Source organism: Carcharhinus amblyrhynchos, chromosome 1 (assembly GCF_965287045.1).
Source record: "Carcharhinus amblyrhynchos chromosome 1, sCarAmb.v2.hapA, whole genome shotgun sequence".
In the NCBI taxonomy this organism is placed as follows: Eukaryota; Metazoa; Chordata; class Chondrichthyes; order Carcharhiniformes; family Carcharhinidae; genus Carcharhinus; species Carcharhinus amblyrhynchos.
Window position 1 is genome coordinate 101932931 of NC_137324.1, and position 21971 is coordinate 101954901.

General features: G+C 42.0%; 1 protein-coding gene across 5 annotated transcripts in view; it reads right to left on the minus strand.

Annotated features, from left to right (window-relative positions):
* Positions 1-21971, minus strand: part of LOC145343471 (uncharacterized) — a 103559-nt gene that overhangs the window by 16784 nt on the left and 64804 nt on the right. For all 5 annotated transcript variants that reach the window (XR_013886714.1, XR_013886713.1, XR_013886715.1 and 2 more), the window contains exons 14-18: positions 17293-17412; positions 12201-12295; positions 11600-11705; positions 11390-11512; positions 8546-8638 (exon numbers count right to left, since the gene is read on the minus strand). Coding sequence is in view for 2 of the 5 variants with exons in the window: in XM_080189717.1 (XP_080045843.1) it covers positions 8546-8638; positions 11390-11512; positions 11600-11705; positions 12201-12295; positions 17293-17412 (537 nt within the window). In the remaining 3 variants the exon portion in view is untranslated. The remainder of the gene's footprint in view (positions 1-8545; positions 8639-11389; positions 11513-11599; positions 11706-12200; positions 12296-17292; positions 17413-21971) is intronic.

Sequence of the window (21971 nt, forward strand, 5' to 3'; positions counted from 1 at the left end):
GAAGGAGGCCATTTGGCCCATCAAGTCTGCACCAACTCTCCGAAAGAGCATCTTACCCAGGCCCACCTTGGGAGGGATCCAGAGCATCCAGATGAAATTCATGCAGATACGGGAAGAACACACAGACTCCACACAGACATCTTGGCTGGAATCGACCCAGGTCCCTGGTGCTGTGAGGGTGCAAAGCTAACCGCTGCCACCGTTTCACCCAATTGCCAACCATATTGGTTGCCATGCAGTTGAGAGGGCATATTGGTAACAATCCAGCAGGCTGGCTTTCTCCCTGATGATGCTGAATGAGTGTTGTTGGGAGCAGCACCAATCCATACAAGGAGGCAGAATTCCATCATATTCCCACCTTGTGCATTTTTAGTGGTAATCAGTTTGGAGAATCAGCACTAAATACCCATCCTGTGACCTGCTCTTATAGCCACAGTACTTCTATGATTAATTCTGTTATATTTCTGGTAAATGATATCCATTTTAGGATATTGATGCAGGTGGAGGCAGGTGGGCGGGGGTGGGGTGTGTGTGTGTGTGTGTATGTGTGTGTGTGTGTGTGTGTTTGGGGGGGGGCAGGATTGATTTAACAATGGGTAATGCTACTGAATGGCACAGGGAGGCGATGAGACAGTCACTCTTTGGAGAAGGTCATTGTCTGGCAATTGTGTGGCAGAATTTTTCAGTCAAGCCTAAATACTGTTCAAGCCTTGCTGAATTCAGGCACAGACTGTTTCATTATCTGAGGAGTTCCAAATGGAGCTGAAAATTAAGCAGTCATAAGTTTCAAGGGAGTGTCACTGGTGAAGCAACTGAAGATGGGCCTAGGATACTATCCTAAGGAAGTCTTGCAGCAGTCTGCCCAAACTGAGGTGACTGGCTTCACAATCACAATTATCTTATGTTAGGTATGACCCCAAACAGTGAAAAGCTTTCTCCCAAATAATATTAAAAAGACAAGCCTTAAGACTTAACATGCAGAACATTCACAATAAAAATGGATGAATTAATCGTGCAATAAATATAAATGGGCACAAATTAGTCTGGATTATGGGGACCATGGTTGCAGAAAGATCAGGAATGGAAAATGAGCATCCAGGGCTATTCAGTATTACAAAGAACAGACAAAAAGGAAATGGTGGTGGAGTTGCATTACTAGTTAAAGAGGAAATTAATGCACTACTGAGGAAAGTTATTAGCTGCGATGACGTGGAATCTATATGATAGAGCTGAAAAACACCAAGGGCCAAAAAAAAATTGTGGGAGTTGTATATAGACCCCCAAAATGTAGTGGTGATGTTGAGAATGGCATTAAACATGAAATTAGAAATGCATGCAATTAAGGAACATTTGTAATTATAGATGACTTTAAATCTGCATATAAATTGGACAAATCAGTCACAATATTGCAGAGGAATTCCTGGAATGTATACGGGATAGTTTTCTGGACCAATACTTTGAGGAACCATCAAAGTACTTTGAACACACCATCCTAGACTGATGTTATCAGAGATGAATAACTGGCAATCCTGTTGTGTGAGATTCTTTGGCGGTGATTGACCATAATGTGATAGAATCCTTCAGTCAGTTTCAGCTTTGGTCGGGGTCCATTCAGCTCAATTGGCTGGACGGCTGGTTAGTGATGCAGAGAGAAGCCAACAGCATGGGTTGAGATTATTCAAATAGCATACCTTTTTTCTATTCTTCCTGCTAAAGTGAACAAGTTCACATTTATCCAGCTTCTCAACCTTGCCCCTCACCTGAGGTGTGGTGATCACCGCCAGTTATCTGGGATTATGGCAACTTTACCTTTCGAATTCTTCATCAAGATGGAGAGTTACACAATTGATTCTAAAAATAGGGCCCTGAATCTTAATAAAGGAAACTCTGATGATGAGTTGTGAATTGGCTACAATGGATTGGGAAATGTTATTTAAAGGGATGACAGTGGATGAGCAATGGCAAACATTCAAAGACCACATGGGTGAAATGCAACAATTGTAACAAGTGTAATCGCTATTGTAATGTAGGGGACATATTTTAGGGAACATAATGTAGGGAACACGTAAGTCATATTGTATGACTTGGGGTGGCATTGTGGCACAGTGGTTGGCACTGCTGCCTCATAGCACCAGGGACCAGGTTCAATTCTGGCTTCAGGTCACTGCCTGCGTGGAGTTTGCACGTTCTCCCCATGTCTGCAAGGGTTTCCTCCAGGTGCTCCAGTTTCCTCTCACAATGCAAAGATCTACAGGTTAGGTTGATTGGCCATGCTGAATTGCTCCTTAGTGTCAGGGGGATTAGGAGGATAAATATGTGGGGTAACGGGGATGGGATATGGGTGGAATTGCTGTTGGTGTAGGTTCGATGGGCCAAATTGTCTCTTTCTGCACTGTAGTGTTTCTATGATTTTATGAACTCTAGCAGCCGATCTGCATACTGTAAGCTTCCAAAAGCAGCAATCTGTTTCAGTGATGAAATCTGAGGGATTGATACTGGACAGGAAATTGGGGAGGAATCAACTGCTCTTGAGAGTTATCTAACCCAGGCCAGGCAGAAGATCTTTTCTCAGTCTGTATTTCATATATTCCTAAACTGATGCACATAGTAACAGTGTCTGTGCATTACAATACATGACATGTGAAGCTCTTCCGGGTAAGACTGTCAAGAGGTAAAAAGAATTATATAACTGTGTTACAATCCTAGTTGATGTTATAACCTGGTGGGAAGATTTACTTTTTTTAAATCAAATGTGAAGGAACAGAGTCACGGGACCACTAATTAGTTTTAACAACAAAAGGTTACTGGCTTACTTAAACATTTTTTTTGTATGACTTTTCTTCTCACAAAGAGAGTCACCAACTGACCTGGCTTTCAGCTAAAAAGAACAAAGAAAACTCTGTCTCAAACTCTCTCTCTGCAAGGGCTTCTAGTTGCTAAGCAATGTCTACCTTTCATGCCACAGTTCTCTATAAGCACAATAGAATCCCAGCTGAAACTGACACAAACCCCCACACATACAAACACCATTGTCCAACATGAAATCTAACTAAAGGTTCCTTCCGGGCACAGAAACATTAATTTAAACCCTCCTATAACTAAATCTTATTTCCAATGTTAACCCATAGAACATGTACTGTGGGCAGCACATTGGTTAGCTTGCTGCCCGACAGTGCCGAAGCCTGGGTTCAATTCCAGCCTATGTGAAGTTTGCATGTTCTCTCTGTATCTGTGTGGGTGTCCTCCAGGTTTCTGGCTTCCTTCCACAGTCCAAAGATGCACAAGTTAGGTGGATTGGTCATGCTAAATTGCCCCTTGGTGCCAATGGGATTAGTGGGGCAAATACATGGGGTTACAGGGATAAGACCTGGTTGGGATTGTTGTCGGTGCAGACTTGATGGGCCAAATGGTCTCCTTCTGCACTGTAGAGGTTCTATGCTATGAAATTGTTTATTTCTGTCTGACGCAAAAGTAAAATGGGAAAGATGGCCAAACCATGGCTTACAAAAGAATTTAGACATGTTATTATGTTCAGGGAAGAGGCATACAAATTGGCCAGAAAAAAAAACAACAGACTAGAGGATTGGGAGCAATTTAGATTTCAGCAAAAGAGGACCAAGGGATTGATTAAGAAGGGGAAAATGGAGTGTGACAGTAAGCTTGCAGGAAACACAAATAACCGACCACAAAAGTTTCTATAGGTATGTGCTGAGAAAAAGATCAGTGAAGACAAATGTAGGTCCATTACAGTAAGAATCAGGAATGTATAATGGGAACGAAGAAATGACTGACCAACTAAATATTCACTTTGGTTCTGCCTTCACAAAAGAGGACACAAATATCATACCAGAAATATCAGGGAACACAGGGTTTAGTGAGAGGGAGGAACTGATGGAATTAAAGATCAATAAATCCCCAGGGCCTGATCCTCTACATCCCAGAACTTGAGTAGTCCTAGAAATAGTGGCTGCATTGATGGTCATCTTCCACAATTCTACTGATTCTAGAATAGTTCCTACAGATTGCAGGGTAACTGATGTAATACCACTATTTACAAAGGAAGATAAGAGAGAAACCAGGGAATTATGAATCAGTCAGCCTGACATTGTTAGTTCAGAAAACTTTAAGAGTCCATTATCAAAGATTTTATAGCATAACACTTGTAAAACAGTGGGAGAATCAGACAGAGTCAGCTTGGATTTATGAAAGGAAAATTATGCCTGACAAATGAGGTGCAGCCAGTGGATGTGGTTTACTTGGACTTTTTACTTGGCTCTTTGACAAAGTCTCATGTAAGAGATTTGCGTGTAAAATTGAAGTATAGGCGATTGGAGGTTGTATATTGAAATGGATTGAAAACTCGTTGGCAGACAAAACAAAGAATAAAAATAAATGAGTCTTTTTCAAATGGCAGGTAGTGACTGGTGGGGTACTGCAAGGATCAGTGCTAGAACTCCAGCTATTCACAATATATATTAACTGAATGCAGTATCTCCAAACTTGCAGATGATACAAAGCTGGGTGAGCGAGTGAGCTGTGAAGAGAATGCAGAAATGCTTCAATATAAAGGATTACAGCATGGAAACAGGCCCATCGGCCCAACTTGTCCATGCCGTTCTTTTTTTTTTAAAACCCCTAAACTAATCCCAATTGCCCGCATTTGAACAAAGAACAAAGAACAACCCAGCACGGGAAACAGGCCCTTCGGCCCAACGAGCCCACGCCGCTGCATCCTCCTACACCTACCCTGCCCTGTGTGTATGTGAGTGGAACCCCTAATTTAGCCAGATTCAGGGGAGAATAGTGTCAATTTGGTATACCAATCAGCCTAAGAGCACATCTTTGGGGTGTGGGAGGAAACCGGAGTGCCCATAACCCTCCAGCCGTCCAGCCACCTGAGCTGAATGGACCCTGACCAAAGCTGAAACTGATCGAAGAATTCTATCATATACCCATCGTACCAATGTAACTATCTAAATGCTTTTTAAAAGATAAAATTATACCTGTCTCTATTACTACCTCTGACAGCTTGTTCCAGAAACTCACCACCCTCTGTATGAAAAATATTGTCCCTCTGGATGCTTTTGTATCTCTCCCCTCTCATCTTAAACCTATGCCCTCTAGTTTTAGACTCCCTTATCTTTGGGAAAAGATATTGACTATCTACTTTGTCTATGCCCCTCATTATTTTATAGACCTCAGCCTCCTACGCTCCAGAGAAAAAAGTCCTAGTCTATTCAGTCTCTCCTTATAACTCAATCCATCAAGTTCCGGTAGCATCCTAGTAAATCTTTTCTACACTCTTTCTAGTTTAATAATATCCTTTCTATAACAGGGTGACCAGAATTGCACATAGTATTCCAAATGTGGCCTTACCAATGTCTTGTACAACTTCACAAGACGTTCCAACATCTGTATTCAATGCTCTGACCGATGAAACCAAGCATGCCGAATACCTTCTTCACCACTCTGTCCACCTGTGACTCCACTTTCAAGTAGCTATGAACCTATATCCCTAGATCTCTTTGTTCTGTAACTCTCCCCAACATCCTACCATTAAGTCCTGCCCTGGTTCAGTCTACTAAAATGCATTATCTCGCATCTGTCTAAATTAAACTCCATCTGCCATTCTTCAGCCCACTGGTCCAACTGATCAAGATCCTGCTGCAATTGGAGATAACCTTTCTCACTGTCCACCATGCTACCAATCTTGGTGTCATCTGCAAACTTACTAACCATGCCCCCTATATTCTCATCCAAATCATTAATATAAATGACAACTAACAGTGGGCCCAGCACTGATCCCTGAGGCACACCACTGGTCACAGGCCTCCAGTTTGAAAAACAACTCTCTACAATCACTCTCTGGCTTCTGTCAAGAAGACAATTTTGTATCTATTTAGATATCTCACTCTTGATCTCATGAGATTTAACTTTATGCAACAACTACCATATGGTACCCTATCAAAGGTCTTGCTAAAGTCCATGTAGACAACGTCAACTGTGCTGCTCTCATCTACCTTCTTGGTTACCCCTTTAAAAAACTCAATTAAATTTGTGAGACATGATTTTCCACTTACAAAGCCATACTGACTGTCCATAATCAGTCCTTGCATCTCTAAATACCTGTAGATCCTGTCTCTCAAAATAACTTCCAACAATTTACCCACCACAGATGTGAGGCTGACTGGCCTGAAGTTCCCAGGCTTTTACCTGCAGCCCTTTTTAAACAAAGGCACAACATTTGCCACTCTCCAATCTGCAGGTACCTAACCCATGACTATCGATGATTCAAATATCTCAGCTAGGGGATCCACAATTTCCTCCCTAGCCTCCCACAACATCCTGGGATATACCTTATCAGGTCCCGCAGATTTATCCATCTTGATTACTTTAAGTCTTCCAGCACCACCTTCTCTGTAATATGTATATTCCTCAAGCCATCAACATTTAATTCCCCAACTTCCCTAACATCATGCTTTTTTCAACAGTAAAAACTGATGAGAAATATTCATTTAGGATCTCACCCACCTGTTGTGGATCCACACATAGCTTACCTTGTTGATCCTTAAGAGGCCCTACTCTCTCCCTTGTCACTCTTTTTTGCCCTTTATGTATTTGTAGAAGCTCTTTTGATTCTCATTTGCCTTATCTGCCAAACCAATTTTGTATCCCCTTTTTGCCCTCCTGATTTCTTTCTCAACTCTACTCCTACATCGCCTATACTCTTCAAGAGATTCACTTGATCCCAGCTGCTTATGCATGTCATGTGCCTCTTTCTTATTCTTAACCACGGCCTCAATATCCTGAGTCATCCAGGGTTCTTGACTTCTGCCTGCCTTGCCCTTCAATATGATCTGGACAAGCTGAGTGAGTGGCAAATGCATGGCAGATGAAGTATAATGCGAATAAATGTGAGATTATCCACTTCAGTAGCAAAAGCAGGAAGGCCAATTATTATTTCAGTGGCTACAAATTGAGAGAGGGGAATGTGCAATGAGATCCGGGTGTTCTTGTACACCAGTCACTGAAGGTAAGCATGCTGATGCAGCAGGCAGTCAAAAAAACCCAAATTGTATGTTGGCCTTCATAACAAGAGGATTCAAGTATTGGAGAAGGGATATCTTGCTATAGTTATATAGGGCCTTGGTGAGGCACCCTAGGGGTATTGTGTGCAGTTTTGGTCTCCTTATCTGAGGAAGGATGTTTTTGGTGTAGATGGAATGCAGTGAAGATTTATTAGACCAATTCGTGGGATGGCTAGACTGCCATATGAGAAAAGATTGAGTTGGTTAGGACTATATTCGCTGCAATTCAGAAAAATAAGGGGGTATCTCATAGAAGCCTATAAAATTCAAACAGGAGTAGATAGGGCAGATGCAGAAAGATGGTGGAGTTCAGAATCAAGGGTCATTGTCTAAGGATAAGGGGTAAACATTTTAGGACTGAGATGAGGAGAAGTTGGATGGCACAGTGGTTAGCACTGCTGCCTCACACCGCCAGGCTGAATGCCTCTCTATCTCTAAGATTCTATGAAATTTCTTCACCCAGGGAGTGGTAAGTCTGTGGAATTTGCTACCATAGAAAGTAGTTGAGACCAAAACATTGTACGTTCCGGCTTTGAATGACTCTCTGTGCAGAGTTTGCACATTCTCCCTGTGTCTGATTAAGTTTCCTCCAGGTGCTCCAGTTTTCTCCCACAGTCCAAAGATGTGCAGGTAAGGGTGGATTGGCCATGATCAATGCTCAGGGCTATGAGTTAGGACAGGGCATAGGTACAGTGCTGTTTCAGAGAGTTGGTGCAGACTCAATGGGCCAAATGCCTTTCTATATCTAGGGATTCTATGAAATTTCTTCACCCAGAGAGTGTTAAGTCTGTGGAATTGGCTACCACAAAAAAGTAGTTGAGACCAAAACATTGTATGTTTTCAAGAAGGAGTTAGATATAGCTCTTGGGGCAAAAGGGTTCAAAGGAATTTAGTGGGAGGAGTGGGGTGGAGATGGGATCAGGCTATTGAGTTGGATGATCAGCCATTGAGATATTAAGGGGTTAACATTGCATGCAACTACGAACTTTTGAGTTGATTTCAAAATGACAAGCTTAAGACATCTGTGATTAATGAATTTACCTTTTAACAGTTCTCTTTCTTTCAACATAACAATATTATAAACTTAGATATGGTTAACCTGACTAGAACAAAGGGTGTCTTGTGATTAGCTATATTGTATCAAATCGCATGTGATCATAATGATTGTAAAAGCTACATAAAGAGGGACTGTCCCATTATCCAGCTCACCTTTGCAATCTGACTCCCAGCACTGAGTGTAAGTTATGTAGCAGAGATTTGCCAGTTTACATATGTAAGAAGAATAAAGAACTTTTGGATCGGACAGCAGTTGGTGTTTGCCTTTGATTTAAGAATGGAAGAGTCTCGCGATAAACAAACTTAACACCATGATCATAATAAATAGCAGAACAGGCTCAAAGGGCCAAATGACCTTCTCTTACAACACAAAACAAAATTAGAATGCAAGGCATAAATACCTTGTACTGCTCCATAATTCTTCTAGTTTCATCCAAGAATGTTTTGAAATCGGGCATCTGGAGGTATCCATATGCAATATCATATAGCTTTAACTGTCAAGAAATAAGAGTAATCAGATGTTAGGTTGTACACTATACTAACTTGCTCTGCCATTCAATATGATCATGGCTGATCATAGCAGAGTGGCCTCAAAGGGCTAAATGACTTACTCTTGTTCCTATTTATGTTCTTATGCGTTGATGGGATTGTGAATTTTCCCATGTCCTGTCTGTTGTAAGCATTGCCACATCCAGACTTTTGTTCTTGTCATGAACGTCTTTTCTTTTTTCTACTCTTCACTCTCACTTTCATTATAACAGCCTGATGGTACACAGCATCCCAATCAGTTTCTGGTACTTACACTTGTTACCACTTACCAATTCTTTTGCCTCTCCCTTATTTCTAGGCCCGTCAGATAACTCAGGAAAGAAACTGAGCAGAAGAACCCTTAAGATTTTGGCCAGTCATTTACTTTTGTTTGGTCATTTGCTCTTATCATTCCAAGCACCAGCACAGAAATCAACAATCCACATAACTTACATAATGATTTGGAGGGGTCTGTACTGAGTGAGTAGAGGTCAGCATGTACAGGTGCCCAGGAGAGCTCATGTCTTAGCATGACTGAAGAGGTCAGAGATGCAGACTTTAAGGGCACACAATTTAAAAGAAAGATAAGGCAGGGAGAGACAGTGACTTGATAATATTGTTATTGAACTCGTAACCCAGACTCCCAGGGTAATGCTCTGGGAACCCAGGTTCACCAATGGCAGATGGTGAAATTTGAATTCAATAGAAATCTGGAATTGAACGTCTCTAGTGACCGTGAAACCATTGCTGATAAAAATCCAGCTGGTTCACTAATTTCTTTGGGGAAGAAAATCTGTCACCTTTACCTTGTCTGGCCTATAATGTTGATCCACAGCAATGTTGTTGATTCTTAATTGCTCTTGAGGATGAGCAATAAATGCTGGCCCAGCCAGCAACACCACACCCCATTAACAAATTTAAAAAAAAATCAGTAATAACCCAATGCGTTGCACTGCCTGCCAAGGAACTTTGGATCATTGCAAAATGTGGAAGAGTCTATTATCAACCTGAATCATGGTCTACGGTATGATTTTAATATTCTACAGTCAATCATGAAGCATGTGATCAGATAAGTGAATGCTGCAGTTGAATCTGTGGCAGCCTCTCAAACATGGTCATACTCTTCACTCATCCACTTCCTTCATCTAGAACAAGCTTTGAGAACCCACTGGAATAGATAATAGATGTCCTGAAATTCTATTCTTTCTCAGATCAGTAGTTCTGACCCCCAGCTCTGCAGAAGTGTCAATCATTCAAGGCAATGGAACAAGATCCTGTTTTCAATAATAGCATGTCTGGCATTTTTGCAACCCTTGAAACCAATGCCCTCCCTGGGTCAGCTTCTGCAGATTGCAGTCAAGCTCCCTCTGGTCTAGAGCTCACTATCAGGAGCATCTCACAAAACTTTGACTGAGGCCAAAGCAGCTTGCCATTTCCCATTATGAAGCAAATCTCCGATAGCAAGTAAGAAAGTGCTTAATACAGATACTAGCGGCTCATAGTATGTTGACAATTAATGTGCGAGTATTTCAGTGCAAAATCAGATTATGGCTTGAATTCTCTGATTTCGCATGCCCCACTACTGCTGCCAACAAGGATAGAGAATTTGGCACTCATTGGTTGCCTTCAAACTCACCTGTAGGTGGGATTCTCTGGTCCTGCTGCTGTGAATAGATTTTTCTGTTTGTGTGCATAGAGTGGCACCACTGGTGACTCTGTTATTTTAATTGGCAGAAGTATCAATGTTGGCCTTTGAGAATGGAAGAGATATTGGACAAGGCTATTTATGGAGGACAGCTGACATTGGCTGCCCAATTTTAAAACAAACCATCATTGGTGGTTGCCAAGATCCTGTGCTCTGGAATTCCCTCACTAAACCTTTCCACCTGTGTTCCCACTTCGAGCAAGTTTTTGGTCATCAGCCAGAATATCTTACACAGTTGTCAAACTGTGTGCTATGTTTCTGTGAAACCCTTTAGGGCATTTTACAGTATTAAACATGCCATATAAATGTTATTATTAACTCAAAAATATAGGTAATGTCATCAAACTGAAGCAATAGTCTGTATTTTAGCTCAGAGACACAAATCATGTCAGGAAGTAGGGAGCTGTTTTTGAGGCTGGGAAACTTGGAAGTAGATGTTTCTTGAATGTCTTGTAGCTTTTGACTATAGGAATGAAATCCTGGAGCATAAGACTGCAACCAAGCTACCTGAGATTTGGTGGATCCTATGAGAAGGGGTGGAGGCAGGAGCAGGGAAGTTGTGTAGGGGGGAGTCCCATTGCAGAAGGGGTGCAGGATAATAGATGTCCTGAAATTCTACTCTTTCTCAGATCAGTAGGAGTTCTGAAACCCTGCTCTGCAGAAGTATCAATCACTCGAGGCAAATGGAACAAGACCTCATTTTCAACAGTAGCACATCTGGCATTTTTGCAACCCTTGAAACCAGTGCCCTCCCCGGTATTCAGGAAGATTCCAATGCTGGTTGGGAACGTCTGACAGTAGTCAGTGTGTAGTTTAATTGTAGCTGGGTGGAGGGAGGGGAGATTTAGCCTAGCTTCTGTGAGTGAATTCGTCACTGCCCTTTGACTTGTTTTCCTTAAAACTGGAATTGGACAAGTTCAAGGTGGAAGCAGTTTTTGAATGTAAACCTTGAACCAAACCACAACCCATCGATTTTTGATAATAAACATTCAGCCAATTGATTGTTACATACCTTGTAAGCAGGATGTTTGCCATTAAAATATGGATTGAATATACCTATATTGTCGATCTGTGATTTATTACAATCCCATTGTTCCATGGCTTCATCTGCTGTTGCTCCCAGTAAAGGTTTAACCTACAACATTGAAGATTATCTGTCACATTGTTGTGGTAAATATTACTTTCTGTAAATCATGCTTTTGCCCACAATCTCTTTACTTACAATGTTCAAAATTAATCCCTCTCTTGCTTCCTTCAGTTTTGCTAATGTATTCTTCAAGACATTGTCATGGTCCTTATTGGCAGAGATTGAAAGTAATTCCATTAATCTGCATTAGAATTAAAATGATGGTAAGATTGATAAATATCAATATAAATATGAAATTAAGAGTAAAGGCCAGATGGCAGAGAATCAAGTACTTATGCTAGGATCAGAGAACCTCCATAACTTCAGAGGCAAGGATCTGAGGTAGAATTAAACAAGTAAAATTATTTCCTAAAGCTGGACTTAACAGCAATTTAATAATTTTATACTTCTAGTGAAAAGCAGCGCACAATAGAAATGTCATTATCAAATGCATATTATACAGCACAACAGACTATTAATTTGTGCATCTAATTTGTGAATGGAAAATCATCCATTCAGGGATGAATCTACCTAAATGAGCTAGAAGATTCTGTTTGCTCCGATATTCCAATATTCTTTGGCAGAAAGAAAGGAAACCAAAGGAAAAATAAAATTGGTCTCATATCTATTTACTTTAGTCGTTCATATTCCTCTAACTGAATGAAAATGTGGAAGACAGAATTTCTTGTGTACTTACTCTCTGTTGCACAAAATCTTCTGCAATTCTTCTTTTCTGTAATACTGATTATGCTGGTCCGCTCTATTTTCCAGTTGACAAAGCAAGTCTTTAACCTAAATTATATGAAATTAAAATACTGTGATTATTTGAATATTTTAAAATTTGTTTATTAATATAAAATGGATCTTAGAACAACCACATTACATGATGAATACTCGGTGATCTACATGGAGCTCACCTATGGAGCAAATTTGACGATTTCACACTCACAACACCAATTTCCATGCAGTTTGAGCACCAATTGAAATATTGGCCGCGATTCTCCCAAAAGCACCAAATTGGCAGGAAAACTGCTCCAGATCCCGACTGTTTTCACAGTTCAGTTTCTCACCCAAATCTCCACACTCTGTGCACTGCAGAGGTCCCAGTCAGGAATCTCATTAAAAACCCAGGGAAGTGGGTCCCATTCGCACTGGAGTCTGACAGTTCTGGAACTCCACACATGCGCAGTGGCCCCGATCTGTCAGACTTCCTGTTTGCTGGCCAGCTCAATCATTGGCCAGCCTGGGACTCCTGCAGTGCTGTCCTTCCAGCCTCCCCTCCACAGTCCGATCACAGCCCCCACAACAATTCCCGGGCCAGCCCTGACCCCTCCCCCGCCCTGGAGCGCCCCCATGTACATCCCACTCCGTCCCAGCAGTGGCGATCGCCCCCACTCCCCTCACCCTGGCAGACGCCTGCCACAATCGCTGCTCTCCCTCCATCCCAGACCAATCCTGTCTGCAGAGTGCCCATTAGCCCTGCCCACACAAGGCCCCACCCCTCGGCACTGCCTGATGCCCGGTGGGCAGTGCCAAGGTGCCCCCTGGGCATGGGCACTTTGCCCCTTGGGCAGTGCTAGGGAGCACAGGCTGGCACTGCCAGGGTGCCAATGCCCAGGATGCACCACCACTCCCATTGCCTGACTCCCTGGGAGGTCCGGAAAGCCCTCCCCCTTCATTGCAGCGGGATCTCCCGCTTGTTCTCCGAACGTGAGGAGCCATCCTAAACCCCGGTGGAATGGAGTACTCCTGGCAGGGTGGGAGATTCAATCAGGACCGGAAAGTTCTCAATAATTAGATTTAAAAGGCATTTTAAAACATATTTTAAGAAGATCTAAACGACTTACCTGCCTTTTAATCATAGAATCTACAGAGCAGAAGGAGGCCATTTGGCCCATCAATTTGCACCAACAGCTATCCCACTCAGATCCTGTCCTATCCCCATAACGCCACATATTTACCCTGCTAATCCCCCTGACATTTAAGGGCAATTTATCATGACCAATCAACTTGACCCACACATATTTGGGCTGTGAGAGGAAACTAGAGCACCGGAGGAAACCCACACAGACATGGGGAGAATGTACAAATTCCATACAGGCAGTCACCTGAGGGCAGAATTGAACCTGGGTCCCTGGTGCTGTGAGGCAACAGTGCTAACCACTGTGCCGTCATGCCGCCCAATCCTGATCGCTTTCTCAGTACTTTTTCCCCAGTGATGGGAGTTGTTTTAAATTTCTCCTTTTCAACAACCTCTGCATTACCTGTTACTATTGGGATGGTTCTAGTGTCCTCCACTGTGAAAACAGAGGCAAAATATTGATTCTAGTGTCGCAGTCATTTCTCTGTTTCCCATTATTAACTCTGCAGACTCATCCTCTAAGACACCAATGTTGATTTTAGCTACCCTCTTCGTTTTTATATATTTGTATACACTTATGTTTTCTGTTTTTATATTTTGCACTAGGTTCCCAATCCTCCAGACTGCCACAGACTCCTGACCCACACAAGAAATCCAGATGTGATCTACAGAGAACCATCAAAGATGCCAAGAGACAGGATCAAACCAAGCTAAAGTCCCAGGCTAGCCACACGGACACTCGCTGATTATGGCAGGCCTACATGACATAACGGGCTACAAGGTGAAGGCATGTACAATCGCTGGCAACAATGCACACCTCCCCGATGAACTCAATGCATTCTGTATCTGGGGGGGATCTTATAAGATAATGAAAGGGATGGATAGGATAGAGGTAGAGAGATTCTTCCCGCTCAGAAAGGACAGCAGGACTAGAGGGCACAGCCTCAAGATAAGGGGGGGACAGTTTAGAACGGAGTTGAGGAGGAACTTCTTCACTCAAAGGGTGGTGAATCTCTGGAATTCTCTGTCCGTTGAAGTGGTGGAGGCTACCTCGCTAAATATATTTAAGACACGGGTAGATAGGTTTTTGACAGACAAAAGAATTAAGGGTTATGGGGAGAAAGTGGGAAAGTGGAACTGATCTACTTCAGATCAGCCATGATCTTATTGAATGGCGGGGCAGGCTCGAAGGGCTAGATGGCCTAGTCCTGCTCCTATTTCTTATGTTCTTATGTTCTTCCCACCGGTTTCCAGCGTGGTCTGACCGGCGTTTGGGGAACAAGTGGGAGACCCCGCTGGAATGAAGGGAGAAGCCAATCAGGGCCCCAAGGGGTCAGGTGCTGCGGGTCGTGGTGCATCCTGGGCATTGGCACCCTGGCAGTGCCAGCCTGTGCCCCCTGGCACAGCCCAAGGGGCAAAATGCCCATGCCTAGGGGCTGTGAGATGTGCATGGGTTCCTGGCACATATGCAAATCCTGGAACAAGGCCAGTGACGCGGATATCCCACCATGACCCACCAGAAAAGCTGCGGATCGTGATGGGAGAATCATGGCCATTGAGAGGGAGCCATTGGTGTGCCAGCTTTATGGATCATGATCAGCCTATTGAAAATAGTGAATGGAAAATTGAACAGGTGACAAAGCTGCTCATTATCCTTTTCGCACAATGGCCCAGATTTTCTGGTCTCCAAATCATCAGAAACCAAATGTACATGAGAATGCTATGAAAGTCATGTCTCTCTTCACCTCTGTGGGAAACATTTATCTCCGTGAACATTCGTGCTGGACCTTTAAAATTATCAAATAGTAGCTAGTGCCACAAAAGTGCATGCATCTTCCCTCCTACATTACAGTGCTGCAACTGACTTCTTCAATGGACAGTACTTTTCATATTTCTGGAGAACCTGGGCTCTGAATACCTGACAAGAGTGGCAGAGCAACGACCAGGCAGGGAGAAGCTCAAGCTGAACAACATTCTGCCAATGACTGCTACTTCCTGGAAGACACAGTAAGAAGTCTCACAGCACCAAGTTAAAGTCCAACAGGTTTGTTTGGTAGCAAAAACCAGTAGCTTTCGGGGCACTTGCTGCCCCTTCATCACCTGACGAAGGGGCAGCGCTCCAAAAGCTAGTGGCTTTTGCTACCAAATAAACCTGTTGGACTTTAACCTGGTGTTGTGAGACTTCTTATTGTGTTTATCCCAGTCCAATAGTCCGGATCTTCCGGACAGATTTAGACCATTATTCCAGTCCTAATGCATAGAAATCTGCACAGGTTATGTTGGGTTTCCAGTACAGGCAATATAGTTTACTTCAATGACTAAACATATCTTTACAAAAGCTGCATTGTTTCTCTGCTGTCTTTTCCTCTACGTTTCCTATTTTTCCTTAAATTTAAGTTGTTGCTGTTTGGTTGCAAATGATCCCTATTTTAGGAACTTTGCAGTCAGCCTTGTTCAAGGCTGGAATCTGTCTCCTCTCACTGGATCAGTGTTGGCAATGGATTACCCAAGGGTGACAATTATACACATCAGGAATTTGTACTTTGCAGTTTACTCAGGATCTGGAATCAGATGAAGTGGAAGTGAATCCAGCCAAGTTGATGTGAGGGAGGAGTGTGTTGATGGGGAATTTGCTCACAGGGTCCTAGTAGTGAAGTATACTGTAATGAAGTAGATGAAGACAATCAAATTATACTTGATATACCCAGAAGGTGAGTTTCAGTGGGTTTGGGGGATGGATGAGTGGGGGTGGTGGAATCAATGGTAGCCTAACCATCAAACAGACATTGCAGATGTGCCCATGGGGGTACCTGCTAGCTCCTCCTGAAGTTCTGCGAACTCCAGCAAGGTTAGCAATGGGTGTGGATCCAATGTAACCATCGAAGTTGCAATCTAGGTTCTTATTCTAGATTTTCTAGGTTCTTATTTTTACAGAGCTGTTAATAACAAAAACTACATTCGTGCAGGGCAAAAATGTCACAATACAATATTTTACAGAATGAGGCAAAGCTGATTCTCAAGCAAAATCTTATGGGCAAAATTTGAAATTGCTTACTACAAATTTCTTCAGGCAGATTTAATCCTTAACAAAAAAGTTCTTTTGGCTGCAAATTAACACCCTCTATCTACTAATAGTCCCAAATTTCACTTTCTGTTTAATATTAACACAGAATTCAATTAGTTATCTTTTTGATTTGGGATGTCACATACTATAAGCATCTGGTATGCCCACATCTGGAGTATGCATCCACAGTTTGGGAGCCACATTTTCAGAGAGATATACAGTTTATAGAGTGCAAAGACATGACACCAGGAAAATGGAAGGCACGAAGGGAATATCTTATGAGGAGCATTTCAGAATTATTAGATTATCTTTAGAAAAGACCAATTTTGATTTAGTTGACGTTTATAAATTGTTACTAGGTCTCCTCCTCCTCCCACCCCACCCTTGCCGACCAGCAGAGAACAACCCATCCTGCCCTTTCAAATAACAGGTCACCCACTCCTCCCCAATACACCAGTCATGTGGGTGACCCCTCTCCCTCAAGTCCCCTCCCTTTTTAGATCCCCATAGGCTCCCTCATGTTCCACTCCCCTTCAGACCCCCCACTCAGCCTCTCAAACCCTGCACTCATTCCCTCCCCCCCCCTTAAACCCCTCCATTCATTCCCCTCCCTCCCTTAGACCTCCACAGAGGAATTTGAGGTAGGCTGGGCACTTTTCAGAATCGGAAGTGATGGCCAAATACTTTTGACAATGTTTAATTCCACAACTGATCAAAAAATATTAAAAGAATGATTTTGTATTTTTTTAAAGTTGAATCAAAATCATAAAAGCTATACACAGTATAATTTTTTGTGTTTCCATAGATAAGAATAACATGAACTTATATTTCAAACAGGATTATTTCAATACATGATAAACTCACTTCTCCCACTGAAGATTTTGCACACTCAAATGCAAAATGATCAATTTCCTCTAAAAAACTTTGCATTCCAGTGAGTTTCAGCATCTTCTCATGTTCCCTCACCACTTCAGTTGGATCTCCCTTGAAAAGAAAAGGAAAAAAAAATACTAGAACACAGTGAATATTAGGTGGTTAACCATGACCTTCAATGTTAAATCATTGTCTTCACCTTCATCTAGAGTGGAACAGGCTGCATATAATGAGAAACAACACAGCAACATGTCTCTTTAAAAACATGATGCCATTGAAGGGGATGACAGGTACCCCAAATCTATTAATATATTCATAGGCCAAAATTCTCCAACCTTGCCCGCAGCTTGGATTCTCCAGTCCCACTGCTGTGGTTAGAGATTTGGCTGAGCACCAGATTCTCTATTCTCACTGGCAACCGTAGCAGAGCATGCAAAACCAGAGAATTATAGTCATAGACTTTATCCATAAATGCGACCACTGAATTTTGACAGGTGAAGTAGGACAAATGATGTTCCTACAACAATGAAGTTAAATATATACAATGCAACAACGCTACATTTATGTAGAAATGAATGTGAGTAGCGGTAGGAAAAAGAACCTCAGTATTTGTGCCCACAAATTTTTGAAGATAACAAGAAAGGTTGATAACCTTTTCTTAACCAAAGACATATGGCATGTTTCCCTTTATTCCCTGCAAGATCAGTGAGGTTTCACTAGAATTGTGTATAACACTAGTTAGCTTGAATCGTGTACAATTCTGATCAGCACATTACAGCAAAACTTTGAGGGTCAGAGAGGTTTACAAGAATGTGCCTAGGACTGGAAAAATTTAGCAATGAAGGTAGATTGGATAGGCTGAGGATGATTTTTCTGGAGCAGAGGATGCTGAAGGTAACTTAATTAAGGTATAGAAAATGAGGGGTCCAAAGAGACTAAATAGAGACAGACAATCTTAGCAGAGGGTCATGCATTTGAAGAAATTAGTAGAAAGATTAGTTGGGAGATGAAGAATCACTTTTATTCATGTAGAGAGTGGTAGTGACCTGAAACTCACTGTCTGAAAGGATGATTGAGACAGACCCTGGTATCGCATTCATAACCATGATCTGCACAGCTACAGACTAAGTGTAGGAAGATGTAGTTAGGCTTGGTAGCTCTCCATAGACCAGCACAGACATACTGCTTCATTGTCATTTTTTTAAAATAATTTTATTCTGAGAGCCAGGAAGTAAATTTTGGATTATAAAGTGCATTACATTAAAAGAATGATGGCAAGCAAACATGCAGCTGTTAATCTTAATTTTTTTTCTTGGATATTTGAATTATAGCCTGTAGGATTATGTTGATTACACTGAAAGGAGGTGAGACTGCACAGTTCCATGCTTAATGTTGAGGCTAAATTGAAATTTTACCACATTCAAGACCCAGAGAACTATCATTTCCCAGATATGAAGCAAACAAAGGTGCAGAGAAGCATATCACTAAAGTTGGCCCTGAAGGTGGATGAAGAACCAGAACCATAAGAAGATTTAGCCATCTAATGCAAATGAGGCAGGAATCTCCACATGTCCCATCTAAGTTTTCACTTTCAGGGCAGCAAAATGCAGTTTAGTCAGAAGTTGATGGCTTTTTACTACTTGTGCCCTGTCCTCTGCTGTAAATAGATTTTGGGTAGTTAGATTTTAGTTGAACTTGACCATTTTATACTATATTCACTGTAATAACTAACAAGGTCAAGGTAGCCATTTTAACACTAACATGTGAATGAAGAAGCCCTTTTATAATCACTGTATTTTATATTACTATTAATTAACAGCCAATGCTGAAACAGATGATTGTCGAAGTAATGAATCTTGATTGAATCATTAATGAATTACTGTAATAATCATATTAGAGAAACTGGGTTTTAATTTAAGTATTAATAAATAATCACTAAATCTCTTCTTTCTTGAAAACATAAAATTTCAGCTGAATCTTTATGGAATCCTGATAAGATCCATGAGACAGTACACGATTGACTTTGGACTAGTCTAGCTTAATGAATAGAGTTATTCAGAATCAGAATAAAGAACAGTGTAGAACAACCCAATTGGATTCTTGTCTGAAATACTGAGGTGAAATGTTCTCAGAAAGGAAGATGCCTATAAAAGCCAAACAAATTTACCTAGCAATAGTTATAGCCAATCAGTAAATCAACACAAGCCTGACCCTACAGGGGTTCATCGTTAACCAAATTTTTGAACACTCTAAAGACAAAAACAACGCATCAATCTCCACAAGATTGAGACCAAAGGTCTGAGAGGGTGAATTCTGTGACTTACATTTTTATAATATGTGCAACTGGCTGAAATTGTAAAAGTCACCGACTTAGGTTTGCTATTAAACTTCATAGAATTTACTATGAAAAGAGTCTGGTCCAAGCAAAAGTAGAAATAACATTGAACACTTATAAAATTACTTATGAATTGGAATTGCTGTTGAATTAAGTGTACAAATTGGTTAATTTCTACATCCTTCAAATTGGAGAATCTGAAGGGAATAATAAGAATAGCTTTTGGCTCTCTGCTCCGCCATTGCTGATGTGTACATCAACTCAATTGCGTACTATTGCTCCATATCCTTTGATTTCCTTAACAAAAATCTATCTCCATCATGAAAGAGGCAATTGTCTCAGTTTCCATAGCTTTGTAACAGAAAGAGTTCCAAGTTTCAACTACCTTTTGTGTGAAGAAGTACTTCCTGATCTTGCTCATGAGTAACTGATCTCTAATTTTATGGTTATATCTCTTTGTTTTTTATTACACACCAGAGGAAACAGTTTCTCCACACTGGGGTGGAGTTTACAATAGGAAGGAATACTGAACCTCGCACTCCCACCTCCTGTCAGCAGTGCCTGCCCACTCTATCTTCATGATGAGCTGGCCTGGGAAAGGGTCCAGAGGAGGTTCACAAGAATGATCCCTGGAATGAAGGGCTTGTCGTATGAGGAACGGTTGAAGACTCTGGGTTTGTACTCGTCTGAGTTTAGAAGGATTGAAATTTAGAGGATACTGTGAGGCCTGGATTGAGTGGACCTGAAGAGGATATTTCCACTAGTAGGAAAAACTTGAACTAGAGGGCACAACCTCAGACCAAAGGGATGATCCTTTAAAACAGGTGAGGAGGAATTTCTTCAGCCAAGAGAGTGGTGAATCTGTGGAACTCTTTTCCGCAGAAAGCTGCGGAAGCCAAGTCATTGAATGTCTTTAAGACGGAGGTAGATGGAACCTATTACCATAGAACACTACAGCTCAGAAACAGGCCTTTCGGCCCTTCTTGGCGTGCCAAATCATTTTTCTGACGTCCCACTGACCTGCACCTGGACCATATCCCTCCACACCCCTCTCATCCATGTACCTGTCCAAGTTTTTCTTGAATGTTAAAAATGAGCCCGATTAGGTCTTGATTAATAAGGGGATCGGGGTTATCAAGGAAAATGGCAGGAGAATGGGGATGAGAAAAGTATCAGCCAAGATTGAATGGTGGAGCAGACTTGATGGGCAGAGTGCCCTAATTCTACTCCTCTGTCTTATAGTCTTATGGGAAAGAGGGGCTGGAGTCAGGGCCACCACCAGGAAGCAGACCAAGGGGAGGGAGAGAATAGAAGTGGGTAGATGCCAAGGCCAGCAGCTTAGAAAGCTCACCGCCATTCACTGAAACATCTTCAAGGTTCACTGGCACTCTACCCCTCACCTAGCCAACCACCTCCAATGATCCCTGCATACCCATGCACCTCCATATCTCCTTCATGCCAACATATCTCCCATGCCCTCTCATATCCTCTATTCCCTCGATTCCCCTGTCTCCTCCATATCCCCATACCACATGATATCTCCAACCCCCCTATCACAGCCCCCATGTATCATCCAAAGCCACAGTAGACAGAATGGACACAGAGCAATAGCTGCATGGAGTGGAGCTTGGGAGCTGAGGTATGTATGGGAGATCAAAAGAATAACTCTTGATCTCTTGTCTTTTTAAAATTTAGTACTAATTGCTGGGAATCGTTTTCCTCTGGATGCTCTGATTTCCTCCACGCTCTAAAGATATGCAGGTTAGGTTGATTGGCCATGCTAAATAGCCCCTTAGTATCAGGGAGATTAGCAGGGTAAATAGGTGGGGTTATGGGTATAAGGCCTGGGTACAGGCTTAATGGTCTGGATGGTTTCCTTCTGCACTATCGGGATTCTATGAATTGAAGGGTGGCACTTAAATATCTTTGCAATAAAAACAAACATTGCAAATATGAGATGCTGCTGTAGCTTGGGTAGTTATTTGGGGCAGTCAGTTAAATAAACTGGTTAAGACTGGTTCCTGAAACAGGAGAGGCAGAGAGTATAAAAACAAGATCTAGGGTGGAACCAGCATGCAGTGTGAGGTGAGGGTGAGGATTTGGGGGAGGGAGGGATTGCTGTGTTGTGTTTTCCTAAATTCTTCCCTGGATCAGTGGGGTCGGGAGCAAATCAAGGCCAGAGAGCTGGGAGGTAAATTGCAACAGCTCTGCAACATTGAGTGAACATGCCTATGTGATATCATAACTAAGTGATCAGTAGACCTGTATTTCTCTTTTTCTGATTTGTTTTAAGATTTTTGGTCAGGTAAGAAAAGTCACACAGTGAATACTAAAG